This window comes from Micropterus salmoides, unplaced genomic scaffold, assembly GCF_014851395.1.
Source record: "Micropterus salmoides isolate LMB-PRFRI ecotype aquatic unplaced genomic scaffold, ASM1485139v1 Ms_hic_scaffold_17, whole genome shotgun sequence".
NCBI lineage: Eukaryota > Metazoa > Chordata > Actinopteri > Centrarchiformes > Centrarchidae > Micropterus > Micropterus salmoides.
In genome coordinates, this window is record NW_024040817.1 from 13279869 (window position 1) to 13306268 (window position 26400).

The window sequence follows — 26400 nt, forward strand, 5'->3', positions numbered from 1 at the left end:
GAAAGTCAGTAGGGGAAGGGCAAACTCTGTTTAAGTGGCTGCACTGCTGCAGCGCTGCCTGCACGTCAGTCGATTCTGTTCCCTACCGGAATTCCTGTTTCCTTCCTTTATGCAATCATACTACAACAAATCATGCGTAGTTTTGCCCAGTTACCATACGTGATACGTACCAACAGAAGTGAATACGAGCTAGAAGCGCAACTGAATGTACGGGAAGCCAAAAGGTTAAAAAAGGATTGTATTTTTTTCCGAAATCTAAGCGTTTTTTTATTTAATATTTTATTAGAAGCGAGTTTTCCCCATCTGTCAATTCAATCTAGATTATTTATTTTCAAATAAAAAAAAAAAGGAAAAAAAATAAAAAATAATAATGATTAAAAAAAACAATAAACAATAATATAAGGAACTCTTTTTCTCATATGTATTTTGGTGACATTTATATTGTTAATACATTTTGGATACTGTGTTTAGTGCCTTTTTTCAGGTCAGAGCAACTGCCCTTCAAAATTCCTGTGCACGTCCCTGCCCCCACCAATTAGTGTCACGATCGTGGTGTGGAGGCAGGTTGGAGGACGCAAACGCAGGACACAGAGCGGAGCAGGTATAGTTCAACAAAGGGTTTTGCTTGATGTGAATCTGGACTTGTAAATTAGCTCATTATGTATTTATCTTATATGGGTGTTAAAGCACTAATACAACAAAGTAAGCATTTAAATACATACTTGGATGTATTATCAGCAAAATGTACTTGAAGTACAAAAAGTAAAAGCACAAATTAGACACTGCTTAATAGTACTAATCACTTGTTTTATCTTTAAGAATATGATGTATTTAATATGTTTATCATTTGTAGGTAAAAGTCATAAAGTCACTTCTGAGCACTACCAAAGCTATTGTAATGATCACATAGCCTACTTCATAAAAACAGACATGTGAGGGGTTAAATACAACATCACCAAAAAATCACTTTAAGCACCAATTAATTCCCTGTTTCACAACTTTCCTACACTTTAACTCCCTCATGAGATATAGGCTAATATCCCCCTACCTGTGAACCACACAGGTGGGAGAGCTCAAAGAAAACATACTGGGTGGGTTTCCCGGAAGAACTCCTCCGATTGGATAACGGTGACGTTTGCATGGGAGGTGGAAGATTATAAATACAGCATGGCGGATTAAAAAAATTGTTTAACGGAATTTGAGTCCTCACAAGCAGCCAACCTTTCCTTACAGTCGAGTTTCTGACCTTATTTCTGTATTTTTTCAAGATGAACAGAATTATTCTCCAGCTCCTTGCGGTCGGATTCTGCTTTGTAATCGGTAAGAAAATTGCCTACTTTAAATTATGCATTTTTTTGTTAAAAATGCATGTTTTTTTTCCATTAAAGCGTTTATCTTACTTTATATTTTAAAGATAATGAATGCAGACTGAGCAGCCTCATATTTCAAAGAGAACGTAAAATAGTTTTCTCGACAAAAAACTCGTGAGGTTTGGCGTCTGTTTTTTTATTTATTTATTTTTTAATGTTGCATTCCCTTAAAATATCATGTGTTTGCAGTATTGTTAAAAAGTGTTATTTCCATTTTTGTTAATTTTAGAAGAGTAGATTTCTAGATTTTGCCATTGCACGAGGCTTTTGTTTTCCATGACCTATTTTTTAATCATTAACGACAAAAGTCTTAATTTGTTTCCTGGCAACATTCAGATCCGGTCAAACACGTTTTGTTGGACTAAAAACTTTAATATTTGACTGTCTTTGGGATGTGTCTGCAATATAGCACTTCCAACGTTTACTGTGCTCAGTGTTGCTGAGTGCAGAGCTTGAGGCTTGTCTGGGTGTGTTCATATCATTTTAGGGTTGTGACAATTCTTGACAATTTACTCAGTGATGCATCACTAATTAAAATATACCTCCCAGGTCTTTAGCATAATCTTAAACAAATACCCCAAACTGCCTACACTTCAGATGACTGTAGTCATGTAGCATATCATCATAATCCATCTCTTCTTGTTTTTGTAGGGTGTGTTTTAGTTGAACTGATGAATATTTGACTGTTTCAGATGAACAGTGAAGCACATGCTCACTTAGCCATAACCTGTTAGGTTGTTACATTCAAACACTTTGTGTTTCTCTCAGTGTTAACTGAAAAAGCCACCAGTCATCCCAAATGGTTTAGGATAGTTGGAAAAAGTTTGAAAACTGTGATGAAATAGTTAGCTAAAGGCGGTGGATAAACAGTTGAAACAGCCAAAGGTGACGAATAACCGGTCGATGGATAAACAGAAACGTTGAGCTAAAAGTGATGGATAAACAGTGGAAACAGTTCAGTCCAGCAAAAAGGCCCATCGTTGTCTGATATCACCTTATCAAATGTGAGGATTTGCTGTATGTCTCCATCATATCTGACAGCAAACTGTAACTTTTGGACTGTTGATTTGGTAAAACATGATATTTTAAGGACACAGCCTTGGACATTTTACAGAAGATTTCCCATCATGAGATTTGACAGCACACCAAATAAGTTCGATTCCTACCAGGGGTGTGACGATACACTTAGAACACGAGACAAGACGATACATGGTACACGATATTGGGTTCACAAGAATGAGACGATATTTTAACCCTATATTATTAACAAATCTTCAAATACAGAATATATGACTGTCTTTTATTCGACTGAAAGTGGAATACAATGGAGCTGCATTTTTGTATGTTGCTTTCATGTTGTTAATGTCTTCTCTGTCACTGTTTGTTTCCACCGGGTACCCAAAATCCTCCCACACAAACGAGTGCGGGGGCATCTTCTATGCTAATTTCATCCTCACACTCCGTCATGCTGATATTGTGAGACAGCTTTTTACGTAGACGAGAAATAACATGTTAATATTGCAAGATCTCGTCACAACCCTAATTTGCTGCTGTGTTTACCCTCTGTGCACATCCCAGGCTTTCCTCTGATACTGTTATTACAGCTTAGGGTGAGGCTGCCTGTTTGTGGCAGCAGGATGTTCTCTTTTGTGTTTTTCCTCCCCCTTATAAGGTTGAGTCCTGCCACAACCTGCCAGCAATTGCATGAGAAATTCCTCACTCTGTAACAGTTGAGGCTCTGCCCAAGTCTCATAATTAATTTTACTGAAGCTCTGCAGACTTGGCAATTGTAACAGATTTTTGTCCTTGGGATCCTCTCACCTAGGTTGTTTCTGTCTCATGTCTCATATTTCAAATCACACCCATCATAGCAGAAACTATATTCCCATTCTGGCTGCTTTTTATACTTTCAGGTGAAACTTTGACCTCAACTAATGAATCCTTTACTTAAATACTTGTTTGTGACAGAGTGATTCACAAGTGCAGATATTTACACAACAGTACTGCGGTTTCACAGGGGCTAATATGTGTGTGTGTCCTCTGGAGAAAAGTAGATGATGTCAGACGGTGGTCTGGTTGATTTTTGAAGTCAACATGTTACAGGCTACTGAGAGGTTCCCCCCGAAATAGACAAAAATACTTTGTAATACTACTACTATACTACTCCTCTGTTGAACTGGCTACTACACTCAGATGTCAGTAAATTTCTGAAGTTGGGAGGAGTCTGGAGAGGCTGTTGATTGAACAAAATACTGAAATGGAGGTGATGTTGATTCATGGTAGCCGCATTTTGATCTTTGATCTATTGCTTTTTTTCAGGGTTTACCAGTGCAAAATACAAATGTACCCATTGTACACACAAATAATGTAGTCATTGTAATTTAACTTTTGGCTGTCCATGCATGCTTAAGAACTGAAACAAATGATAATAAAACACTGTGTGTACAAAGAAATTAGGAGAAAAGAAATTATAAAATAAAAACACAAAACAAGTAAAACTAGAACCAATGATAATCAGTTCAGAATTTACACTAACCAAATGGACGTTACGGTATAAAAACAAGATATAAATTTTCTTTTCTTTTTTTCTTTTAACAAACTTGTATTACTGCAGTCTTATGGAGAACATAATTATTTGAGTCATAACTATACTGTCAAGCATGCCAATCCAGTCATCAATTAAAAGTATTTATAGCTGTAGCTAATCTTTGTCATTTCTGCCTGCAGCATTTGAAACCCAAAATTGACATTACCATGGCCGCTATTGCTACTCCTGTCCTTCAAGGATGTTGGCATTGTGAGCTATAATCTATCAACATCTACATCTAATATTTACAAAACACACCAGACCCGCCCGGGTGTATCTTAATCTTTTTGTGAGGTTGTAGTGTGAGGATGATAATTGTCCTAGTACAGAGGAAGCTTTGATGGCACGTTTTGCATATTTACTCAGGTATTACTTCTCATAAACCTGTTTGCGTCTCATGACCATCTCGTCATAACTTTGCTCACTGGGTTTTGTGTTGTAGCACATGACTCACAGTGTGAGTTTAAATTCGTTAGCTCACTGAGGGGAACAAGTGGAAATAAAAACGATGAATAAGAACAAAACTTTCTAAAACGTAGCTTTTATGTGTGAATTGGACATAAAAATGTAATTTTCAGCTTGTGGGATGCTGGATTGGGCCACTCCTGACTGCTTTTCGACTGCTTCTGTTGGGTCACTCATTGAATATGCTCTTGCCTTACTTGTTGTAACTAGAAACAACTGCAATGCCCTCAGATGGAAATCTTGGGTACTGACACCTCACAAATCACAATATCAGTGATACCAGGGCTGTTTTTCTTGTAATCACTTCTATTATTTTCTTCCTTGTTATAAGATTTAACAGGGTTTTAATTTTATTATTTGTTCTCCTTCCCTCTGTGTTTTGAGTTTCCCAGCATGTTCTTAGTAGAACCATAGACTCTATAATGCGTGACGTCAGCCACAGGTTTGGAGCTGTTGGGAAGCTAAATGTGAATGGATCCAGCTGTCGCCATATTGGCAGTGCCTGACTCTGGTTAATCCAAAAATGGGCAAAGAAATGTAGCTGAGGTGGCCTGAATGAAGCCTAGTTGCTGAATCACCTACTGGCTAGCCACCCGAGAGGGCACCTACATGTAACTCAAAATTTAAAAGATATAATTAATATAAAAATTCACCCTTCACAGTTATCATGAAGGAGGATATTAGCTATACAGACCCAACCAGTTTTTTTTACAGACTGTAAACATCTTGCTGTAAAGCTGGGCAGTATAACATGGAGATTTACTTGCTTTTGGAGCCAGCCAAGTGGGCAGTTGATAAACTGCAGTTTTTTGCATTTCCTCAATGGCTCTGAGGTTGAGCATAACCTGAAGTGCTGATGCACTATGATCTGTAGTTTTAGTGACAGAGCAGTAGAGGGCAGTGTAAGACTGACACTGAACATTGAAGGTGACTATTATTGTGCCACACCCCAGAGTTCAAGCAGTCTATCAAACTGTATGGCAAAGGCAGAGACTCTATAAACACTTACAGCCGGGGCAGGGAATTTATTTGAATACGATACCCTAACTCAAATACTTTGGGGGGGGAGGTTCAGTTGGATACTTTCAAAATCTAGCTCTCTTAATAGTTTCTCAACTATTACCCTAGCTTTAATCCAGTTGAATTTCTATTTATTTTTGCTAAAGTTGAGGCAGAATAACCCACTGTAGTATTAACATATCATCCTCAATTTAACCATTAGCCTCATTATTTGAGGTTATTGGTGTGCAGCACCTCTTTATTTTATAAATTCTGGTAATTCTACGTATTTATGGTTGTAAATCCTTTAGAAGGGGTTTAAATTGTAGAACAGATTTCTTTAATCAAGTACTTTAGGACAATGTTGAGATACTTGAACTCTACTCATTCTCTACATTTATTTGTAGTTACTTATTAGATGCAGATGAAGAATTTATTTACAAACAATATGATAATCTTATACTTTATTATACATTATTATAGATTGACCAAACCTAAACAAAAGTATCCATAAAATATATATTTTAAATATATAGGTGGATTTATGGATATATCTATTTAGATATATAAATAAAAATACATAGCTAAAAAGCCCTTTTGGATTCTCACACCTTGCCGATGGCACTTCTTTAATGAAGTAAAAAGTATTTCTTAGCTGTTTTATTGCGTCTTTTACTTCCGTAAAGGTTCCGAGTACTTTCCCCACCTCTGCTGGTTTAAGACATTTTTGCAGGACTTTCTCTTTGAAGCGCTGCGGCTGCTTCTCATTAGTTTTGTCCTTTCTCATGCACCTGTCATGAAGGTTGTTGGCAACAGTGTGAGGGGAAGTGATATAAAAGTAATGACGGAAACATTTCCTCATACAAAATGCCATTTATATTTGAAGAAGCATAAAGAAGGGTGGCTTTTGAAATGGACCAATAATGATGCATGTCTAGGCTGATATATCCTCACCCATCTGCGTCATTACTAATTGATCTGCCTACTGTACCTGGTTGTCAAAATTGATTGACTGCACCTGTTTTTTTTTTTTTACATACTTTAACATCTTGATCCATAGCCTGAAATGTGCTGTTGCAATTAATGAAGGTAACAACACAACCAATTATATGTTGAGATACTTCTGCTGCAGTGAACAGTCTGCTGTAATTGAACATCATTAGCTTCACTTTTCCCATGTGACTTCACCTACAGACTGTCTCAGACTCTCCTAACCTTGACAAGGAATCGCTGATGCTCACAGAAGTCTTTGGCAACACATTTGTTTGTGTAACTGTGATTTATTACTTAATACCTCAGAGGATCAGGTCATACTTGATTTCAGATGTCTCCCGGAAAACAAGTCAGTCAGCATTGCAGAGTGCTGAAGTGTTGCCAGGTGTGGCACCACTGAGGTCACACGACACTTTACTTTTCTGTGATTTACCTTTAAAGAATTGTGTGCCATTTTACTAGCAGGGTAGGGTTTAAAAAAGTGAGCGAGTAAGATATTTGTTGTCAGATAAGCTGTTTAATAATATGGTAAATGATTTGTGTTTCCTTGATAAAGAAATCTCTTATTTTAACAACAAGGTACATTTTAATTTCTATATATGAGATTATTTATCAGTTTGGAGCAATAAGAGAGGACATGAGGATTGTCACTGTAACGAAAATAAGCTTAACTGGGGGCGTTGCTGTTTGTGTAAAAGGGTATGGGTGTGTTTGTATCTTTAAAAAGTTAAGAACTGGGATTATCTCACCAGACTGACAGAAATTGAACTGTCTGACACGATTATACTGGTTTTATTTTGTCTATAGATCTTTGGGCTTTGCTTTAAATGTTATCCAAATTATCTACCATTTACTAATATGTTAATAGTGAAAAGGTTCACCAAAGATATCGGTGCCTGTAATTTTTGAGTGTGACGCAATGGAAAGTATGTCCCTCAATGGCAAAAAATAAAGTATCATTTTGTCAAGCTGAATTCAGGTTTTTATTCTGTTGGTTTGTTGTTGTACCCAAGAAAAAGGCTAATCTTGTTTCCACTTCAAAATATTTTATGCTCTAGGCCCTGACTTGGCTCCGCAGGGTAAAAAAAAATTATTTCCCCAATTAAACTTTACACAAGTACAAACAATAAAATGTGTGTAGGAGAATTTGATTTCCCTTGGTATTCCTTGTTATGGCTTATTACACTACAGCTTAATATTGAATTTTTGAATAAAAGCCCAGACCCAACTAACAACTATATAATTACTACATTACAGTCTTTGTCATACAGTTATTCTGCTGTTCTGCTACAGGAGGCACTGGTTTGAATGCATAAAATTTAGCTGTACAGTGCATCAGAAGTAACATAAATTAATTTCATTGTAGGAATTGGGGATTCCCTTTTATCAAAGTATTGGCAAACACAGCCCAGTTAATAGTTTAAACTAAGCTGGTTGGATAATAAGTTCAGTGTGTTCTTTCCATAACAATTAGTCATGGCCATGACTTAACAAATAGAGCAACAGGTTTCTTACAATAGTTTCACAGAAGTTCACTGCAGTGTCTGAGTATCATTTCCACTCCCTGTTCTCTGAGTCATGTACAGGTTTCAGCCTCACAATGACCATGCGACCGTTGTTTTAGGCTTGGTGCACCACAACAGCAACAGACAGCATTGAGTAGCTTGTCTTGTTATAAATAGTTGTTTGTTCTACCTATGTACAGATGGTATCACTATTTCCAGGGATTTTAAGGGTTTTCTTCCAAAAAAAAATTACCTTAAGTGAAAATGTATACAAAACTTCTTCTACAGAAAACTGTCAGCTGACTTTTTGGAAAGTATCCAGGCAAATGTTCACTTTTGTACTTTTCCAAAAGCTACCTGCCAAACTTCTTACAAAGTTTACAGGTGCATATTAGGTGGGAAATTAATTTAGTAGAAACTCTTTTTGTCTGTCACCTTGACTTGAGGCAGATGTTCTGACCCTTCCGTCTGACTTCTTAAAGGTCTACTGAGCCTAATATAACATTATTGCTTACGTAGCATTTCCAGTATCAGTCAGTACCACTCATTTTACCCACTGGGTTGGTTTTATTTATAAAATTGGTTGTATAATATTTGTAACCTGATAATGATGTTACAAAGTTAAAATGTAATTTTTATTTGCTGCCAGTAACATTCAGCGACTTTTGAAGAGCAGATTTAGGAAAAGAAACAAAATAAAAGCAGCAATGGCAGAGAGATCTGACTTTTAGTCCCTAATGTGGGTCAAACGCTAAAAACTGGATCTTGCATTTCCCAAAACTAAACAGTATCTTTGTTAGACACCATCCCTGGTAAAAGCCTAGAGCTGTCCCAACTCCAGAGTAGTAATTTTAAGGTTTTGAGTCTTTAGTGTTGTCACATTTGATTTGATCATTTGTTGTTGTTGTTTTTTTTTTGCATGTGCTGTTGATGATATACTATATTCCGATGAAGTGTGGGCGGTGATGGGGGGGAATAGCTTACTCTTAACCATAACATAACATTACATAGCAGAAAAGCCTCATTTCAAAATGAGCAATAATTGTCTTATCACCTGTTTTAACACAAAACAAAGATCTGAAATCATACAAGTACATAAAGTTAGACAAATTAACCAACTTGTTGACACAGATGGAAAAGTACATTGATCTCTTGTAGGCTGTACTATGAATGACTATAGTACATACTATATACGTACAATTGGCAAGTAATAGGGAATTGGGACAAACATCATATTTATCCCTACACCCTGTTCTGAATTTGTCCATTTTTATAAACAGTGCAATGTGCATGTGAGCTCAATCCTGAGCTGATGACCATCCTGAACTGGGGACCACCTTTTTAGATCTGTACCTGGACTATAAACAAAGTCAGAGTTCCTAACTAATGGTTTGAATTTATAGGTTCTAGACAGGGTACTATTATATGTTATTTTTCTGCATCTGGAAACCTATCATAGCTGGTAAACTGGTAAAATGGCTCAGTTTTTTTCTATGTAGCTCAAAATCCCTAACTTGTCTCGTGCAAAAACGGCGAAAACGAAGACCTAAAACGGAGAAGTTTAAAAATGCTGCCAACCCTGTTCTGCGTTTCAAACCTCCGGAGGGTGTTTTAGTGAAGACGGGCAAAAACGGAGGACTTTAGAAACGATGACTCAGACTTTGTCTGTATTTTATTCTTTCACCAAATCTTCTGTAACTAGGAAGAGACCATCTGCCTCATGTTTGCACTGGCACGTGCATGCCCAGTGTACCTGAACGGCCAATAGATGTGTGTTTTCAGTCGTTTTAATGTACAGGGAGATCAACTCCAAAACACTGGTGTAGACGGAGATCTGAGCCTGAGACAGACTCCAGGTGCTGCCAAGAGCTGCAAACCTATTTCTGCTAATTTCACTATTCTATTCCCCCCCCCCCAGGTCAAGCTCTGCAGTGCTACAAATGCAGCATTGGCTTCGGAGAACTCTGCCTAACCACTACAACTACATGTGAAAGCGATGAACAATGCTTCAGTGGCCTCGGGACTGCAGGTAAGGATCTCAGAAGCTGAAAAATGTCACAGGACAACATTCTCCTGAAGAACAGTCACCCCACCATTTGCATTCTCGTAGCTTACTGTAACTACAATAAAGGAGGATAACTTGGCATTTCTCATCCAAAGCCGGATGCAGTTTCTCCTTCTGTGCCCAAACTATTAGAAACACATCAGTGATCCACACAAGTGCAATTTTCCTTTATGATAAACACACCCACTGTAGTTTATTTTAAATCGCATGTTTTTGCTGTCACTCCGCAGCCGGCTTCGTGGATATCAAGATGAAGGGCTGTCTAAAAGTGTCCGAGTGCAACAAGACAAGTTTCAAGGACATCCCCTCCATCTCCAACTCCACCATCTACTCCATGAACAAGACGTGCTGCGACTACGACCTGTGTAATGCTGCGCCCGGTCTGCCTGGGTCCTACGGCCTCAGCCTGACCCTTGCCACCATCACTGCTGTGTTTGTGGCAAATGTCCTGGTTTGACAGAAAATACAGCAGATGACACAAAGTGCACACGCGCACACACACACACACACACACACACACACACACACACACACACACACGGGTCTTGTGTTTATTATCCTTGAGGTGTATTATGCTTAAGTGTTTATCAATTGAAGTTTAATCAATAAGCTGTTCTTTTTTCACTGCAAGGGATAATAAAATATTAGTTGACAATTTAAAGTGTAAAACAAGTGTGTAACATCAAAGATGATTTAAGATGGAAAAACCTATGTTTTTTTTAAAGTGCCCTACAATTAATAAAGTATATCTTAACTTTCTCCACTTGAAAAAGTAGCATAACATTTAGTTAAGGGGACACATGAATCAAATGTCAGGCAATTCACACAAAATAGTGAATAAATGTAGGTTAATTAATGCCAATGCAGCTCAGCTTTTTTTGGTGCGTGTGCGTGTTTTTTGGCCGGGAATTGGATTAGAAGATTGATTGCTCTCTCATTTCTGTCCATTCAATCTGAAGCTTATCTTAGCATAAAGACTGGAAACGGCTAGTCTGGCTCTGTACAAAGGCAAAGAAAATGTGCCTACTAGCCCCTCTAAAGTTCACTAATTAACACTTCATATCTCATTCGTTTATTGTCCACACAAATGTCAAAAAAGTTGCGTTTTTACACACACAACTTAATTTGTGAGATTTAAAGTTGTAGTAAATGCATTCTTTTACCATTGGACAGAGCCAGGCCAGGTGTTTGCCCCTGTTTCCAGTCTTTATGCTAAACTAACCGTCCCCTCATGGTAGCTTCATGTTTACTGTGCACAGATGAATGCATTCTACTTATGTAACTCTATGAAAAAAGTGGAATAAGCATTTTTCTCGAAACTTTGATCTTGTGCTTTTAATAAATTGCCTTTGACCGGCTGTATTGTCATTTTAGAGTCATAATATTCAAATACCAGTATATGGATTTCAAAGCTTCTATGAACGTTTCAATTGCTACTCATTTCATTTATTGCCATTCTCTATGCGGTCACTTTATTAACGTGTTAATGTAAATTGTCTTGGCTTATGTCTGATAGTGTCTGTGAAAAGAATTATTTTTCTTGTTTGGGTTTTTTTTTTTTTTTTTTTTTTTTTTTTGGCACAAATAACTCCAATTCTGTGTTTACCTGGTTTTATTTTTAATATTCGTGTCGTAAACACACTGCACATTACTCAAACTGTGGGGTAAAAGCATTTGTTTATCTTGCTAGATTCTAGCAATTTAAAATGTGTCGGGCTGACCTTATTTAACACAAATCATTAAAGATGAATTACTGTCTGAATGTTTTTAGTGAAATGGGTTATGTAGACAATTTGAAGAATGCAATAAATATCCAAACTGGGGAAAAACTAACTTCCTCCCATGTTGTGTTTTCTAATTCAAAGGCTTTGTTCCAACTGCAGGCAAATATAGATTTGTTTCTCATATCACCACTGTTTTTGCAAGTGATCAGATCAGATTTGTGTGTCCAGACGTCACCAACCTTTCAGTATGGGTTGTTGTTGTAACAATGTATGCTGGTGAGGCGGAGATCCATCATCTTGCCCTCCAAGCAATTGCGTTGTTTTGACAGCACGCAGTGTGGATTCTGGAACTGCTCTGGTGCACTTCTGTCACACTGGTTTTCACGTCACGTTGCAAGTGTGCAAAAGACCTTGAAATCTGATCTGAGCGTCCAGACTGAGACGATTTGAATGTCATTTAAAACCACTTCCAAATATGGTTTGGATCAGATATGCAAAGATCGCATTTCATGTGGGTCTTTTGCTGTCCAGACTCTCGAATATCTGGATACAGCAAAAATAGAATTGGGCTGGCAATCTGAACAAGGCCTAAAGCTCTCTCGGCTCGTTGCCATCTTGCAGGACTAACTGGTTCGTCAGGTTTCAGTAAATTTAGTGCTGCTGCTGTTATGATGACACTGTCCTGATATCCAGTCTGGGCACAGAACTGACATTTTTGGTTTGAGAAAATTGCAGGTCTAATGTTCAAACCCACCAATAAAAGAAAATTCACTTGCAAACGAACACAAATCACAAGTAAATAATCCAAGTAGGATGTGTTATGAATGGCCTCTCAAGTCACGCATTTCCTGAGTCAAGGATAGTCTGTGCTTTGTGATCTGGAGGCTTTAGTGATGCAATTTCAGTGGTTTTCTCCATATGTTCTCTCTTCAGTAGAGAGATGAAACACAGTCACTGTTTGACTTAACACCTTACAACAACAATACGCTTTAGAGCTGATCTATTGATTGAGAAGTTGATTGTCAGAAACTAATGATTTCAGTTGTTTTTCAAGCTAAAATCCCAAATATTCTCTGGTTTCAACTACTTAAAGGGGAAGATTTGGTGATTGTCTGTGTCATGTAAAATAATATGAATATTCCACTTTTGCTTCTGGAAACTGATTCATATTATTTACTATTTTTTGGACAATTGATCAAGAACTTACAATAAAATACACTGTATTGTATAATTTTAAGCCTTATGAATCTATCTGTGATTAATGAGTCATTCTTTAGCCTGAATGGAAAGGCACATACTTTGTACAGCTTATGGTATTCACTTAAATCTTTCACCATGTGTCAATCATCCATAACATTCCTTCCCTCTGTGACTCTTCCCTCAACAAAGGCCTGACAAACCACCTTCTCGCCCCCTCTCATTACCTGTCTCCCTATATAAGTCTGTCCTTCAACAAACACAGCATCCGATCACCTAGGTAGAAGGTTTTTTTGTCTTTGAGCCGACGCCAAGAACCAAACACACACACAAAGATGGCAAAGATCCTATTTGGAGTTATTGCAGTTGTTGCATCTTTAATGCTGGGTAAGATTAAACACAATATTAAATAATGATCACAAATGTATTACCGAAAGAAAGATATGACAAACTTGACAGCTTTTTAGCTTTGAGGAGTTGTGACTAATTTTGTCATATTTTTTTTACTATTGTTTGTTAGTTAGTTAAAGAGGTTTTGGTGAATGTAGATTTGTAGTGAACATGTCAGGTTCTCTGAGAAAGACTTCTGAGTTAACCCAAATTATTTTAAAAATCTGTTTTCTTACTCACTTACTTATCTTAAGTCTGCTGCCATCCCAGCACAACTGAGGTGTTGATTTTTTTTGATTTCTTCTTGCACCACAGCCCATGGTGTGGTTCCTCAAAACAATGTGGACTGAACTTAATGTTCAGGGATGAGACTTACAACAATACATTACATCTGATTCCAAAAAGTGTTTGATTTCAAAACAACATTAACACCAACTCTTAAAAAACAATCACTGCAATATAAGTAAAGCATATTAGTGGTAAGTTTTGGAAAGTTCTACAAATATTTGTGTACAAAATATTCGTGTTGATATCAAGAATATGAATCTTATTTTATTATTCATTAGAGCTCTATATACAGTTTAAGGTTGTATTAGCTTGACTGAATCAACCTGTTATGAGCTACTTTTCTGTTCCCTTCAACCACACAAACATCTGATGACTTTGCACATGCTCAACATAAAGTGTTTTTTGATTTTAACTTCTGTGCTTTCACCTGTCTTTTTCAGCGGAGTCCCTAACCTGCAACCAATGCAACTATGGTCTGTTGGGCTTCTGCTTAAGCACTTCTACAGTGACCTGCAGCAACACCAGCGTCTGCTTTACTGGGAAAGCAAGTAAGTCACCTCCTCATTGACCAAAAGCTTACACCCTGTCTCTTCAAACATTATACAACATCACAGGCATGCCTCAGTTAAAATCACTCCCAAATACTGTGAAACCCTGTCACACATACAAACCAGTATCTGACCTGAGCAGATATAGTGTATAAAATCCTGCACATGGGCTCTCAACTAATAGTAGCTATTCCACAATGGAAAATTAGCCCTGCATGCTAGTTTAAAAGTAGCTATAAAAAGTAGTCAAGTGGCCAAAATAAAAGTACTCATTTTAAATTTCACTTTAAGTTTTTGGGGGGTTTAAGGTTTTCAGATCAATGAAGGAAAACAGGGAACAAAAGAAGTAATGATACGAAGGAAATAATGTATTAATAAGTTATTAGTGGTTTTATGAGCTTATCTCCTGTTGAATGTAACATATAAATCTGCAAAACAAGAAAAGTGTTTTTAAAAACTATAAAAACATAAATAACTATAGCAGCTTATGTTAGGGTATTGCAGTAAAAAGTGCAATATTTCCATATAGTGGAGTAAAAAGTAATGCAGTAATAAAACACAAACAGTCAAATTATTTGCTTAAATATACAAAGTTACTTTCCACTTTCTAACACAATAATTTCTCTTCAGCTTTCACAGGATTGACCTCTGTGGGCTTCAACACCCAGGGCTGCCTTCAATCCACCAGCTGCAACGTGACCAACAACGGCAGCCTGCTGGGTGTCTCCTACACGACCCAAACCACCTGCTGCTCAACAGACAAGTGCAACCCAGTTACAATCAGCGGAGCTCCATCCACCAAGATGACCCTGACCGCTGCCATTGGTGTAGCCGTCCTGGCCTCCATGTGGGGAAGCATACTGTAATCTGCTAATGCTAAATCATCATAAGCAGCTCGCTGCTTCCAGCTGCTCCTGAAACCCATTCATATGATTCATTATACCAATCAGGGCTTTACAAGACCAAAAGAACCATCAAAAATAAACAATTTGACCTTATGAGTTTATAAGTATGACTATTCATGCTCACATTCTGTGAAACTATTTGTCACACTAGACTAAGGTCATGTCAGGGTTAATTTCTAGAATGGCAAGTTATATAAAAGCCAAAACTAAGGTGTCCACAACATGGTAGTTGAGCAATGGGATGTTTCAGGAAAACATTGAGTTTGTAAATCTACCTTGTTTAGCTTTGTTTTTTTTAAAATCATATTGTATTTATCCTTTTAACTACTTTCTGTCTTACTAGACAAACATTGATGTGAAAATAAAGACAAACATTGAAAAATGTCTGTTGCCTCTGCTACTTGCTCTTCTTTTAACATCTTCCATTCAAACATCCATTAGCTTATATAGAGTGTCGCGGAGCGGCTGGAGCCAATCCCAGCTGACACTGGCAAGAGACAGGGTAGACACTGGAAACATCTATCGTTTATCCAACCATTTTTATATATATAACTGCCAGAGCTGGACCGTCCTTTACGCTCACTATGCACGATGCGTATGGCCCTGCAAATTAAAGCGGGGCCCCGCCTTACTCTCGTATCAAAGCTAGCTTTGGGCCACTTTTCGTATGTGGTCCACATCAGATACAGGTCAGATTTTGAAAATGCAACCTCAGTCAGATCAATATTCATGCAACATCCTAATTCGGCGTTACGTGCATCCTACTTGTCCGGGAGCGCAATTTTGCAAATCCTACAATGGTAAAGGCATGATCCGCCATTCTCTGCCTCGTATTGTCTTAGCCTGAACATGACATTTCTCACGTAGCCCTCGCTGAAACATCAGGTTCATGCGGGTCGGCTGTCTTCTGCAAAATGTTTCCCATACACAGATGAATGTGTTCTACTTATCTAACTCTATGGAAAAAGGGCAATAAGCCTTTTTCTCAAAAAGAACTTGTCCTTTTAATGAATTGCCTTTGACCGGCTGTATTGTTGGTATATAGTATATAGATTTCAAAGCTTCTATTAATATTTCTTTTCCTTTATTGCCATTTGCTATGTGGTCACCCTGCGATGGACTGGCGACCTGTCCAGGGTCTACCCCGCCTTTCACCCAGTGTAAGCTGGGATTGGCTCCAGCCCCCCCGCGACCCTGTACACAGGATAAGCGGTTGACGATGGATGGATGGATGGATGCTATGTGGTCACTTTATTTACGTGTTAATGTAAATTGTCTTGGCTAATGTCTGATAGTGTTTGTAAAAGAATTTTTTTTTGTTCAGGTTTTTAAATAACTCCATCAATTCTGTATTTACCCAGTTTAATTTTTCGATATTTGTGAAAAATACACTGCACAATACTCAAACTGTGGGGTAAAAGCGTTTGTTAGATTCTAGCAATTTAAAATGTGTCGGACCGACCTTTAGATGTAGTCAACACAAATGATTAAAGATAAGTTACTGTCTGAATGTTGTTAGTAAAATGGATTATGTACACATGGTGGCGTGGTTAGCACTGTTGCCTCACAGCAAGAACGTCGTGGGTTCTGTGAGTTTGCATGTTCTCCCCTTGTCTGTGTGGGTTCCCTCCGGGTGCTCCGGCTTCCTCCCACCGTCCAAAGACATGCGGACTAGGTTAATTAAATTGTCAGTGAGTGCATGGTTGTTTGTCTATGTGTGGCCCTGCGATGGACTGGCGACCTGTCCAGGGTCTACCCTGCCTTTCGCCCCGATGTCAGCTTGGATTGGCTCCAGCCCCCCGCGACCCTGTACACAGGATAAGTGGTTGACAATGGATGGATGGATGGATGGATGGGTTATGTACACAATTTGAAAAATGCAACAAATATCTAAACTAGGGAAAAATAACTTCCTCCTGTGTGGTGTTTATTGGTGTGATTTGGTTTTCCAATTCAAAGGCTTTGTTCCAACTGCAGGCAAATCAGATTTGATTCTCATATCAGCTCTTTTAGACACCACTGATTTTGCAAGTGATCAGATCAGATTTGTGTGTCCAGACGTCATCAACCTTTCAGCATGTTAACAATGTAGCCATCAGTAACAATGTACTCTGGTGAAGCAAAGATCTATCATCTAACCCTCCAAACAATCACGTTGTTTTGACAGCACGCAGCGTGGATTCTTCTCAGCTGCTCTAGTGCACCTCTGTCACACTGGTTTTGTGTGCAAAAGACCTTGAAATCTGATTTGTGCGCCCAGATTGAGATGCACATGTGGAAATCCCATTGGTATCGCATTTCAAACCACTTCCAAATATTGTTTGGATCAGATATGCAAAAATCACATTTCATGTGGGGCTTTTGCTGTCCAGACTTTCGAAAATCAGGAAAAATCTGAAAAACAGAATTGGGCTGGCAGTCTGAACAATGCATAAAGGTCTCTCAGCTCGCTGCCATCTTGCAGGTTTCAGTAACTTTAGTGCTGCTGCTGTTATGAGGACACTGTCCTGATATCAGGTCTGGGCACAGAACTGACATTTTTGGTTTGAGAAAATTGCAGGTTTAATGTTCAAATCCACCAAGAAAAGAAAAGTCACTTGCAAACAAACAAGTATATAATCCAAGTAGGATGTGTTATGAATGGCCTCTCAACTCATGCTTTTCCATTTTTGTGATCTGGAGGCTTTAGTGATGCAAACTTTTGGAGATGTGCTCTAAGTATGAATCAACATCTTCAGTTGTTTAAAACAAATTAATGATTTCCTGGCTCTAATTTGAGTGGTTTTCTCCACATGTTCTCTCTTCAGTAGAGAGATGAAACACAGTCACTGTTTGACTTTATGCCTTGCAACAACAATACGCTTTAGAGCTGATCTATTGATTGAGTAGTTTGATTGTCAGATTGTCAGAAGCTAATGATTTCAGTTGTTTTTCAAGCTAAAACCCCAAATATTCTCTGGTTTCAGCTACTTAAAGGGGAAGATTTAGTGATTTTCTGTGTCATGTAAAACAATCAATATGAATATTCCACCTTTGGTTCTGTAAATTATGATTCACATTATTTACTCTTTTCTGGACAATTGATCAAGAACTTAAATTAAACGAAAGGCACATACCCTTGTACAGCTCATGGTATTCACTTACATCTTCCACCATTTGTCAATCATCCATGACATTCCTTCCCTCAGTGACTCTTGAAGACAATAGACCTGACAAACCTCCTTCTTGCCCCCTCTCATTACCTGTCTCACTCTGTCCTTGACCAAACAGGCTCATCACTTTACTACGCACAGCATCCGATCACCTGGTTGGAATTTTTTTTTTTGTCTTTGAGCCGAAGCTAAGAACCAAACCGACACATAAAGATGGCAAAGATCTTATTTGGAGTTATTGCAGTTGTTGCATCTTTAATGCTGGGTAAAACTAAACACTAACCAGGGTTATCAATTAATGATCACACCTGTATTACTGGAAAGAAAGATATGACTAAACGTCGTGACTAATTTCATTATACTTTTACTCAATTGCTGCATTATAGTTAAAGAAGTTTTGGTGAATGTACATTTCATGTTTGAAAAAGACTTCTGAGTTCACCCAAATTATTTAAAAAAAAACATTTTCTTATTTATGTACTTGTCTCTAGCCAGATTTTGAGATATTCATCACTGAAAAGTCTGACACTTTTCCATCACAATGTAGGTGTTTGAATTTTGTTTGTACTTGCAAGGACCAAAAACAGAAAAAAAACTCGCCACCAATTTTCGTTGGAAGAAGGTAGTCCCATTAAAAACTGTAGGTTTCTGGATTACCCATAGAATCCGGGTTGTTTTTAGAAAGACACATTGCCGATAATTTAATCATTTATCAATGCTTTGAGCACAACATTTGAAATTATATTCACCTCCATTGAATTGGGATGACAGAAACATTTGAAGGCAGGTAAGTGAGACAATTTATTTACTTTGTGTGACTTTTTCAAACATTCAAATTACCTAAAAACCGACTTCAAGTTCCCATTCAGTAAAAGCACACCCTGATTAGCATCCTTTCACACCTTTTCCTTAAAATCGAAAGTTAGAGTTTCATTGTTTATTTAAAGAGGGTGGGGTTCTGCAAAACAAAGTGCTTGATATCAAAACAACATCAACACTGACTCTTAAAAAACAATCACTGCCATATAAGTAAAGCACAATACGGCTAAGTATTATAATTTGGGAGGTGGTGATACATAGCTTTGGTGTGAGAGACCAGACCTAGGTTCAACATCCACCAATGCATAACCCCTACCAATTAACCTAGTCCGCATGTCTTTGGACGATGGGAGGAAGCCGGAGCACCCGGAGAGAACCCATGCAGACACGGGGGAGAACATGCAAACTCCACACAGAAAGGCCAGGATGTCCAGGGTTCAAAACCACAACCTTCTTGATGTGAGGCAACAGTGCTAACCACCGCACCACCCAAAAATAAGGAGGTACATTTTTTTGGTTTATTAATATGTGATTTCATTGAAAAACTACATATAGCCCATGAAATTGTGCTTTTGTCTGACAAGTTACATGTGCCCATTAAAAGTAAATAAAACAAAACACTAACATGTTAGGGAAATGACTTAGGGAATGACCATCTCTGTTTTGACTGTTGGGAGCAAGGCTTGTTGAAGTGTGCATGTAGAGTCGACGCATGACTGGTCAACCAATTGGCGAGAAGTTGATCCCTTGAGACACAGCCAACCTCTTTTGCATAATGAGGCAGAAATGCATAGATAATTAGAAAAAGGCTAGACAGAAATAAATAGGGTAGAAAATGCAAAGGACGAATAATACAGATAAAAATATAAAAACAAAGGCATAAATTTATAATATTTATATAGATACATTTGAAAAAGAACAAATTAATAGATAATAAATAAAGAAAAATTAACAAATAAGGTAAATGATACAAAGGTGAATAAATAAAAAAGCAACTTAAAAGAGGTATATCAATTTATCAATCATTGTATAATTGAATTAATGCCTACATTTATTTTGAATGTATTTTTGGTGCATTTAATACAATGTTTATTTATTTATTGAGCATTTTTTGTATTCATTTTCAGGTATTCATTTAGTTTGTGTCAGACATTGCCTTCCATAATTTTTTGTCCTTCATACAAAAAGCTTCTGGCCCTTTTGGATCCACAACAGTTTGGGCAATACAGTGACCATTTTCCCAATGCTGCCTAATCAAATTTGTTGGATAGCTGTTGTTGTTGCACATATTTCAACCAGCCTGGCTATGCACCGAACAAAAAAAACTGAAAGAAAGCATGGTACAAGTGTATAGGCTACTCTCACATGCCTCATCCTGACAATCTCTGTGTCCACTGCCTCTGTGGAGAGGTCATTCTCTGCGCTGAAATGCACAAAACCTACCCAAGGAGCACAACCGGGGAGGCCCTGCCTTTCAGACTTCACCTTAATTTCAATCGAGAAGGAATTCTTGATGGAATTAAAAGCAAATGATCATCTGCATGACCCTGCCATCAACCAATTCATCCAAAAGGACAGAAGGATGAACTTCGTTTTCAAGTAATGCCATCATCAAAAGGTAGGCTAAGTTATTTTCAAATGTATTGCTGCCGTACAAATTTATTCAATTCAGGCCCAATGATTTTGTTCTGGCCGCTGTGCCACTGTTTTGCAATCTTGTCTAGCATATATGTTAAGGTTTTATATATATACTCTTTTGGCCAAATGTACCAAAAACCTAGCAGTCATTATGCACATTTACCATAAATGTGCATAATGACCAACACGTTTTCATGTAGGCCTGTGAGCGCACTGTATTATGCTTTTTTTCCACGACGAGTGGAGGGGGGTCAGAGGGCCATGGTTTAAGAGTCACAGTTCGCTACTGTGTGGTACAAATCAAAAAACTTTTTATTCACTGATTTTTGTTAAACTGGATCATATTTTATAGAGAAAATATTTTCTGCTTTTCCCTCTTATGTCCTCCGGTGGCTCTACCTCAACTCTCATTGGATTTACCTGATGGACATATAGCTTTACAGTTACAAAACTTTGCTAAAGTAACTGCTAACTAGCTGCTAGCTGCTAGCTTTCTCTGCCCAGACCACCCGGACCAGGGGAGTGTTTACACCTCTACTCACACAGAAGGGAGGAGGAACTTGTCAGACCTGGGGCGTGCTGGCCCAGGTAATCCTGAAATAGGCACCATGCATCAATCATCCCTGACATTCCCCTAAGGTAAAGATGAAGAAAAGGGGCCTAAAGACAAACCCTTCCTCATCCCCTCCCATCACCTGTCTCACTATATAAGTCTGTCCTCACTAAACAAGCTCATCAGTTTTTCCAACACACAGCATCCGATCACCCAGGTGGAAGTTTTCTTTTGTCTTTGAGCCGAAACCAGGAACCAAAGTGACACACCGAGATGGCAAAGATCCTATTTGGAGTCATAGCAGCTGTGGCATCTTTAATGCTGGGTAAGATTCAACAATAATCAGGTTAACAATCACACATGTATTAATGGAAAGAAAGATCTGAAGGTCAAAAAAATCTAGCAAACATTTTGGCAGCTTTTAAAGGGGTCATTTCAAAAAATTTAATTTTCTTATACTTGCCTACTTGATTCTAGCCATGCAGAAATTTAGATTTTTTTTGTACAGATATTGAGATACTGGCCACTGAAAAGTCTGCCTCAATTTTCAATTCTCAAAATTAGCTAAAATCCTACTTTAAGTCCTCATTTAGTAAAAGCACACAAGTGATTAGTGTCCTTTCACATATTTTCATTCACTATTGTTGAAAGTTAGAGTTTTATTTATTATTTAACTTGGGCAGTGTTTATCTACTTTTTCTTCCACCACAGCCTAGGGGTGTGGTGGACAAGCAATTCCCCAAAACTATTAATTAGAAATTCCCCTATTTATCTACAAAAATTTCATGTTGATATCAAGAATATGAGTGACCTTAATCAAATAAAGCAAGTAAGGTCTTATTTGATTATTCATTTCAGTTCATACAGTTTAAGGTTGTATTAGCTTGACTGAATCAACCTGTTACTTTTCTGTTCCCTTCAACCACACAAACATTTGATGACATTTTACATATTCAACATAAAGTGTTTTTTGATTTTAACTTTTTCAGCGGAGTCCCTAACCTGCAACCAATGCAATTATGGTCTGTTGGGCTTCTGCTTAAGCACTTCTACAGCGACCTGCAGCAACACCAGCGTCTGCTTTACTGGAAAAGCAAGTAAGTCACCTCCTCATTACCCAAAAGCTTACAACCTGTCTCTTCAAACATTACACCACAGCACAGGCATGCCTCAGTTAAAATCTCTCTGTGACACTCAGTCACACATACAAACCAGACTCCAATACTTATGTCCCGTCTTTACATGATTCATTGTAGTAATTCCTTAATGTTTTGAGTATATAATGTATAAAATCCTGTATATAATCTCTTAAACAATATTAACTATACCACAGTGGGACATATATCCTGCATGCTAGTTTAAAAGTAGTTATAAAAAGCAGTAAAGTAGCTAAAACAAATAAAAAATACTAATTTCACTGTCATTTCCAGTTTTGGGGTTTTAGGTTTTCAGATCAATGAAGGAAAACAGGGAAAAAAGAAGTAATGAAGTGAAGGAAATAATGTGTCATAGTTATTAGTGGTTTTATAGCTTATCTCATGTTGAATGTAACATATGAATCTGCAAAATATGAAAAGTGTATTTAAAAACTATAAAAACATAAGTAACTACAACAAGTAACTATAGCACCTTATGGTTAATGTGGTGCAGTAAAAAGTGCAATATTTCCATATAGTGGAGTAAAAAGTAATGCAATAATAAAATAGAAACAGTCAAATTATTTGCTTAAATATACGAAGTTACTTTCCACTTTCTAACACAATAATTTCTCTTCAGCTTTCACAGGATTGACCTCTGTGGGCTTCAACACCCAGGGCTGCCTTCAATCCACCAGCTGTAATGTGACCAACAACGGCATCCTGCTGGGTGTCTCCTACACGACCCAAACCACCTGCTGCTCAACAGACAAGTGCAACCCAGTTACGATCAGCGGAGCACCATCCACCAAGATGACCCTGACCGCTGCCATTGGTGTAGCCGTCCTGGCCTCCATGTGGGGAAGCATACTGTAATCTGCTAATGCTAAATCATCATAAGCAGCTCGCTGCTTCCAGCTGCTCCTCCATATGATTCATTATACCAATCAGGGTTTTACAAGACCAAACGCTCTATCAAAATTGTTAAAACTATTTGATCCTATGAGTTTATATATATGATTTTTATAATGCTCATGTTCTGTGACACTCTTTGTTTTTCATAACTAAGGTCTTGTCATGTCAGGGTTCATTTCTAGAATGACAAGTTATATTAAAGCCAAAACTAAGGTGTCCACAACATGGTAGTTGAGCAATGTGATGTTTCAGGGAAACATTGAGTTTGTAAATCTACCTTGCTTTGCTTTGTTTTATATTGTATTTATCCTTCTAACTACTTTCTGTCTTACTAAACAAACATTGATGTGAAAATAAAGAATCATGAACTACTCTTATGAGAAAAGAAAAAGCGTGAATTGGAGAACAGAACAGCAATCAGGCAATCTTGTGTTTTCTCCTCTAGCTTGCAGTGGATCTCTTGGTCTGTCTGTGGCATGGTTGCTTGCAACACTTTGTGCCTGACAAATGTTACGGTACATTCAGTCTGTAAACCCAAATCAGATTTTTGGACACTCCAGGAAAAAAGATGGCATCCTCTGGGACAGGAAAGAGTGGCCAGTCAAGAAATAAGGTTTCTTACGATAGATATATTAAGAAATTATATTTAATTAATTATTGAATAAAACATATGGTATTGCAAATATTTAATTGTTCATCTAGCAACAGCAACATCAAGAAATGAAGTGCTACATGATGTGGCATACTCCTGTAATACAACGAAGGCTGAGGTAAAGGGCAACTGGACTTGGTTGAAATAACACTAGAACATTTCGTCCCTCATCCAAGAGACTTCTTCAGTTCGGACTGGCTGGTAGGGAAACTCAGCTATTTAACCTCTGAGGGATTGTTAGCTAGGATTGTCGATACCACTGGTTCGTTGGTATCTTCAACTGAGGCCAAGTGGAATTACTTGTTCAGTGAAGGAAGTGATGAAAGGACAGCATTGTAAGTGGGGGATAAGTGGTGGCATAAACCCCCTCCTCTGTTCAGCGATGGTTTCTCAACCCGGGTGTAAATGGCTTCCTTGACACCTCTTTCAAACCATCCGTCTTCCCTGTCTAAACTGTGCACCTGGTGATTCTCAAACGGGTATCCTTTATCCTTCAGATGTAAGTAAACTGCTGAGTCTTGACCTGAGGAGTTAGCCCTTCTGTGTTGAGCCATGCGTTTGTACAGTGGTTGTTTAGTTTCCACAATATGCAGGTCTGTGCGTTCCTCACTGCATTGGATTGCATACACTAGATTGCTTTTCTTGTGTTTGGGTGTGTGGTCTTTGGGGTGTACCAGTATCTGTCTTAGCGTGTTCTTGGTTTTAAAAAACAAAGGGATGTGGTGTTTGCTCCATTTGTCCAAATTCCACTTCAATTCTTTTTTTTCAACTTTATTTACTGAATTTTCAAACATATAAACGACAGTTATAAGAAAGCAAGTATCAAGTTTCTCATTATTATTATTATTACAAAACACAAATAAAGACAAACAATGTACAAGACACTTGTATATAAATATATATAAACAAACAAACAACAATATGTCAAGAGAGGCTGACAGACAGCATGACCTTTTAATATCGGTCTCCATACAAGGGTACAGCTTAGGTTGCATTCATCCAAAAATATAAAGACACCGAACAACATTGATAAGTAATAGATAATGAATAATCATCTACTATGAAATGGGCAAAAAACTTTCCTCTTCCATGTACATTTAGTGATTTCGCTGTCACTTTTATCCCCCCCAAAAATTGAAAGAATGTTATCGTGTCCCCATAACCCCCAGACCTGCTACAATGACAGATGCAGTGAGTGGGAATCGTTCTCTGGTCTCCCACATGAAGGGTAACAGCATTAACCACTGAACTACATCCATACCCCCCTCATAAATATATACACTGTCACTTAGTGCATATATATGTAAACCAAATGCTACTTAATACACAAGTGCCAGAAGAAACTGGAACCAGAGGCTGCTATACCAGTATAGGAATGTAAGTAATTTATATTACATCACAACGAAGCAAAAAGAAAACACACAATTCAGGACTAGATTGCATTGCCAGGGAAACTGATGTAGAGCTGAGCACCAAAATACTTTATAACCAAACTGGTAGGTAAATGAAGAAATAAACCACACGCTCAAACCAAATTAAATCAAATACTATGAAATAACACTAAATGTAACTGCACACAGCACACTAACTACACAAAGCACCCATGCAAAATGGTTACTCTACCCTTCAGTTTCCCCCTTTAATACAGACAGAAACCCAAGATATGGCCCATTCAATGACCTAGTGTGAGCACAAGAAATCTAACAGGTGGGAAAAACAGTGGTTGGCTCTCCTAATAACGTCTATTTAAAACAAAAGACAAACAGAAACACAATAAGATACATAAAAACACTTTAAAAGAAACATTTCACAAAACATGAGCAATGCGACAATTATCATACCTTGCTTGACTTGGAAGCACATTCCCCTCCGTCACTTGAAGGCATGCAGGGGACTGGGATCTATATTTTTACATTCATATTAAAAAGGCTAAAATCTTGTTTAAAACCATCTTAAACATACCTGTGCTTTAGCAGGTGTGTTTAAACAATCACTCCAAGCTTTGGACCCTCACCACCATGAAGACTCTAATAAATAACAAGTTTTCAGAATCAGAATCAGCTTTTATTGCCAGGTATGTGTACACATACGAGGAATTTGACTCTGCTTACTCATACAAAAATACAAAATCACAATAATAAAAATAAAACTAGAACTGCAAGCTGTTGTAAGTGGGGTCCAAGCCTTCCGGCTCCAGCCACCCCCCTCGTCCTGCGGACGCTGTGCCAGTCGACCCAGGCCCACCATGATTTGTTCTTCACGGGCCCCGGCATGGCTCGGCAGGCCCATGGAGAATAAACGACCAGAGTTATAAATGAAACGGTCATGCAGTTACGGAGATGTAAAATTAATGTATGTCTATGGGAGTGTTATTTGATAAACGCTTAGTAGCCCGACCTAGAGGCCGATTGACACCAAATTTCGCGTCGGGAGGGCGTGGCAGATAACGTGCCCGAGTTTGGTGTAGATAGGAGGCAAAATACCCCTTGGTTCCAAATC

General features: G+C 38.0%; 3 protein-coding genes across 3 annotated transcripts; all 3 read left to right on the top strand.

The window, feature by feature from the left end:
• Nucleotides 1-1175: 1175 nt before the first annotated feature.
• On the top strand, nt 1176-11817 carry spaca4l (sperm acrosome associated 4 like). Its single transcript, XM_038724540.1, has 3 exons — nt 1176-1320; nt 9838-9948; nt 10215-11817. Exons 1-3 carry the CDS (start codon nt 1269-1271, stop codon nt 10439-10441), a joined length of 390 nt encoding a protein of 129 aa, XP_038580468.1. The 5' UTR covers nt 1176-1268; the 3' UTR covers nt 10442-11817.
• A 1339-nt stretch (nt 11818-13156) lies between these two features.
• LOC119907439 (sperm acrosome membrane-associated protein 4-like) lies at nt 13157-15421 on the top strand. The gene is made up of 3 exons (XM_038725204.1): nt 13157-13292; nt 14024-14131; nt 14762-15421. The coding sequence occupies exons 1-3, from the start codon at nt 13241-13243 to the stop codon at nt 14995-14997; spliced, it is 396 nt and encodes a 131-aa protein (XP_038581132.1). The 5' UTR covers nt 13157-13240; the 3' UTR covers nt 14998-15421.
• A 3010-nt stretch (nt 15422-18431) lies between these two features.
• Nucleotides 18432-23472, top strand: LOC119907441 (sperm acrosome membrane-associated protein 4-like). Its single transcript, XM_038725205.1, has 3 exons — nt 18432-18453; nt 22188-22295; nt 22975-23472. Exons 1-3 carry the CDS (start codon nt 18447-18449, stop codon nt 23208-23210), a joined length of 351 nt encoding a protein of 116 aa, XP_038581133.1. The 5' UTR covers nt 18432-18446; the 3' UTR covers nt 23211-23472.
• Nucleotides 23473-26400: the final 2928 nt, after the last annotated feature.

Bases quoted from the DNA above. Each gene is read 5' to 3' on its own strand.
- spaca4l (XM_038724540.1), top strand. From the start codon at position 1,269: ATGAACAGAATTATTCTCCAGCTCCTTGCGGTCGGATTCTGCTTTGTA. The intron at 1,321-9,837 runs GTAAGAAAATTG...CCCCCCCCCCAG, and splicing joins CGGATTCTGCTTTGTAATCG to GTCAAGCTCTGCAGTGCTAC. The intron at 9,949-10,214 runs GTAAGGATCTCA...GTCACTCCGCAG, and splicing joins CAGTGGCCTCGGGACTGCAG to CCGGCTTCGTGGATATCAAG.
- LOC119907439 (XM_038725204.1), top strand. From the start codon at position 13,241: ATGGCAAAGATCCTATTTGGAGTTATTGCAGTTGTTGCATCTTTAATG. The intron at 13,293-14,023 runs GTAAGATTAAAC...TGTCTTTTTCAG, and splicing joins TGTTGCATCTTTAATGCTGG to CGGAGTCCCTAACCTGCAAC. The intron at 14,132-14,761 runs GTAAGTCACCTC...ATTTCTCTTCAG, and splicing joins CTGCTTTACTGGGAAAGCAA to CTTTCACAGGATTGACCTCT.
- LOC119907441 (XM_038725205.1), top strand. The intron at 22,296-22,974 runs GTAAGTCACCTC...ATTTCTCTTCAG, and splicing joins CTGCTTTACTGGAAAAGCAA to CTTTCACAGGATTGACCTCT.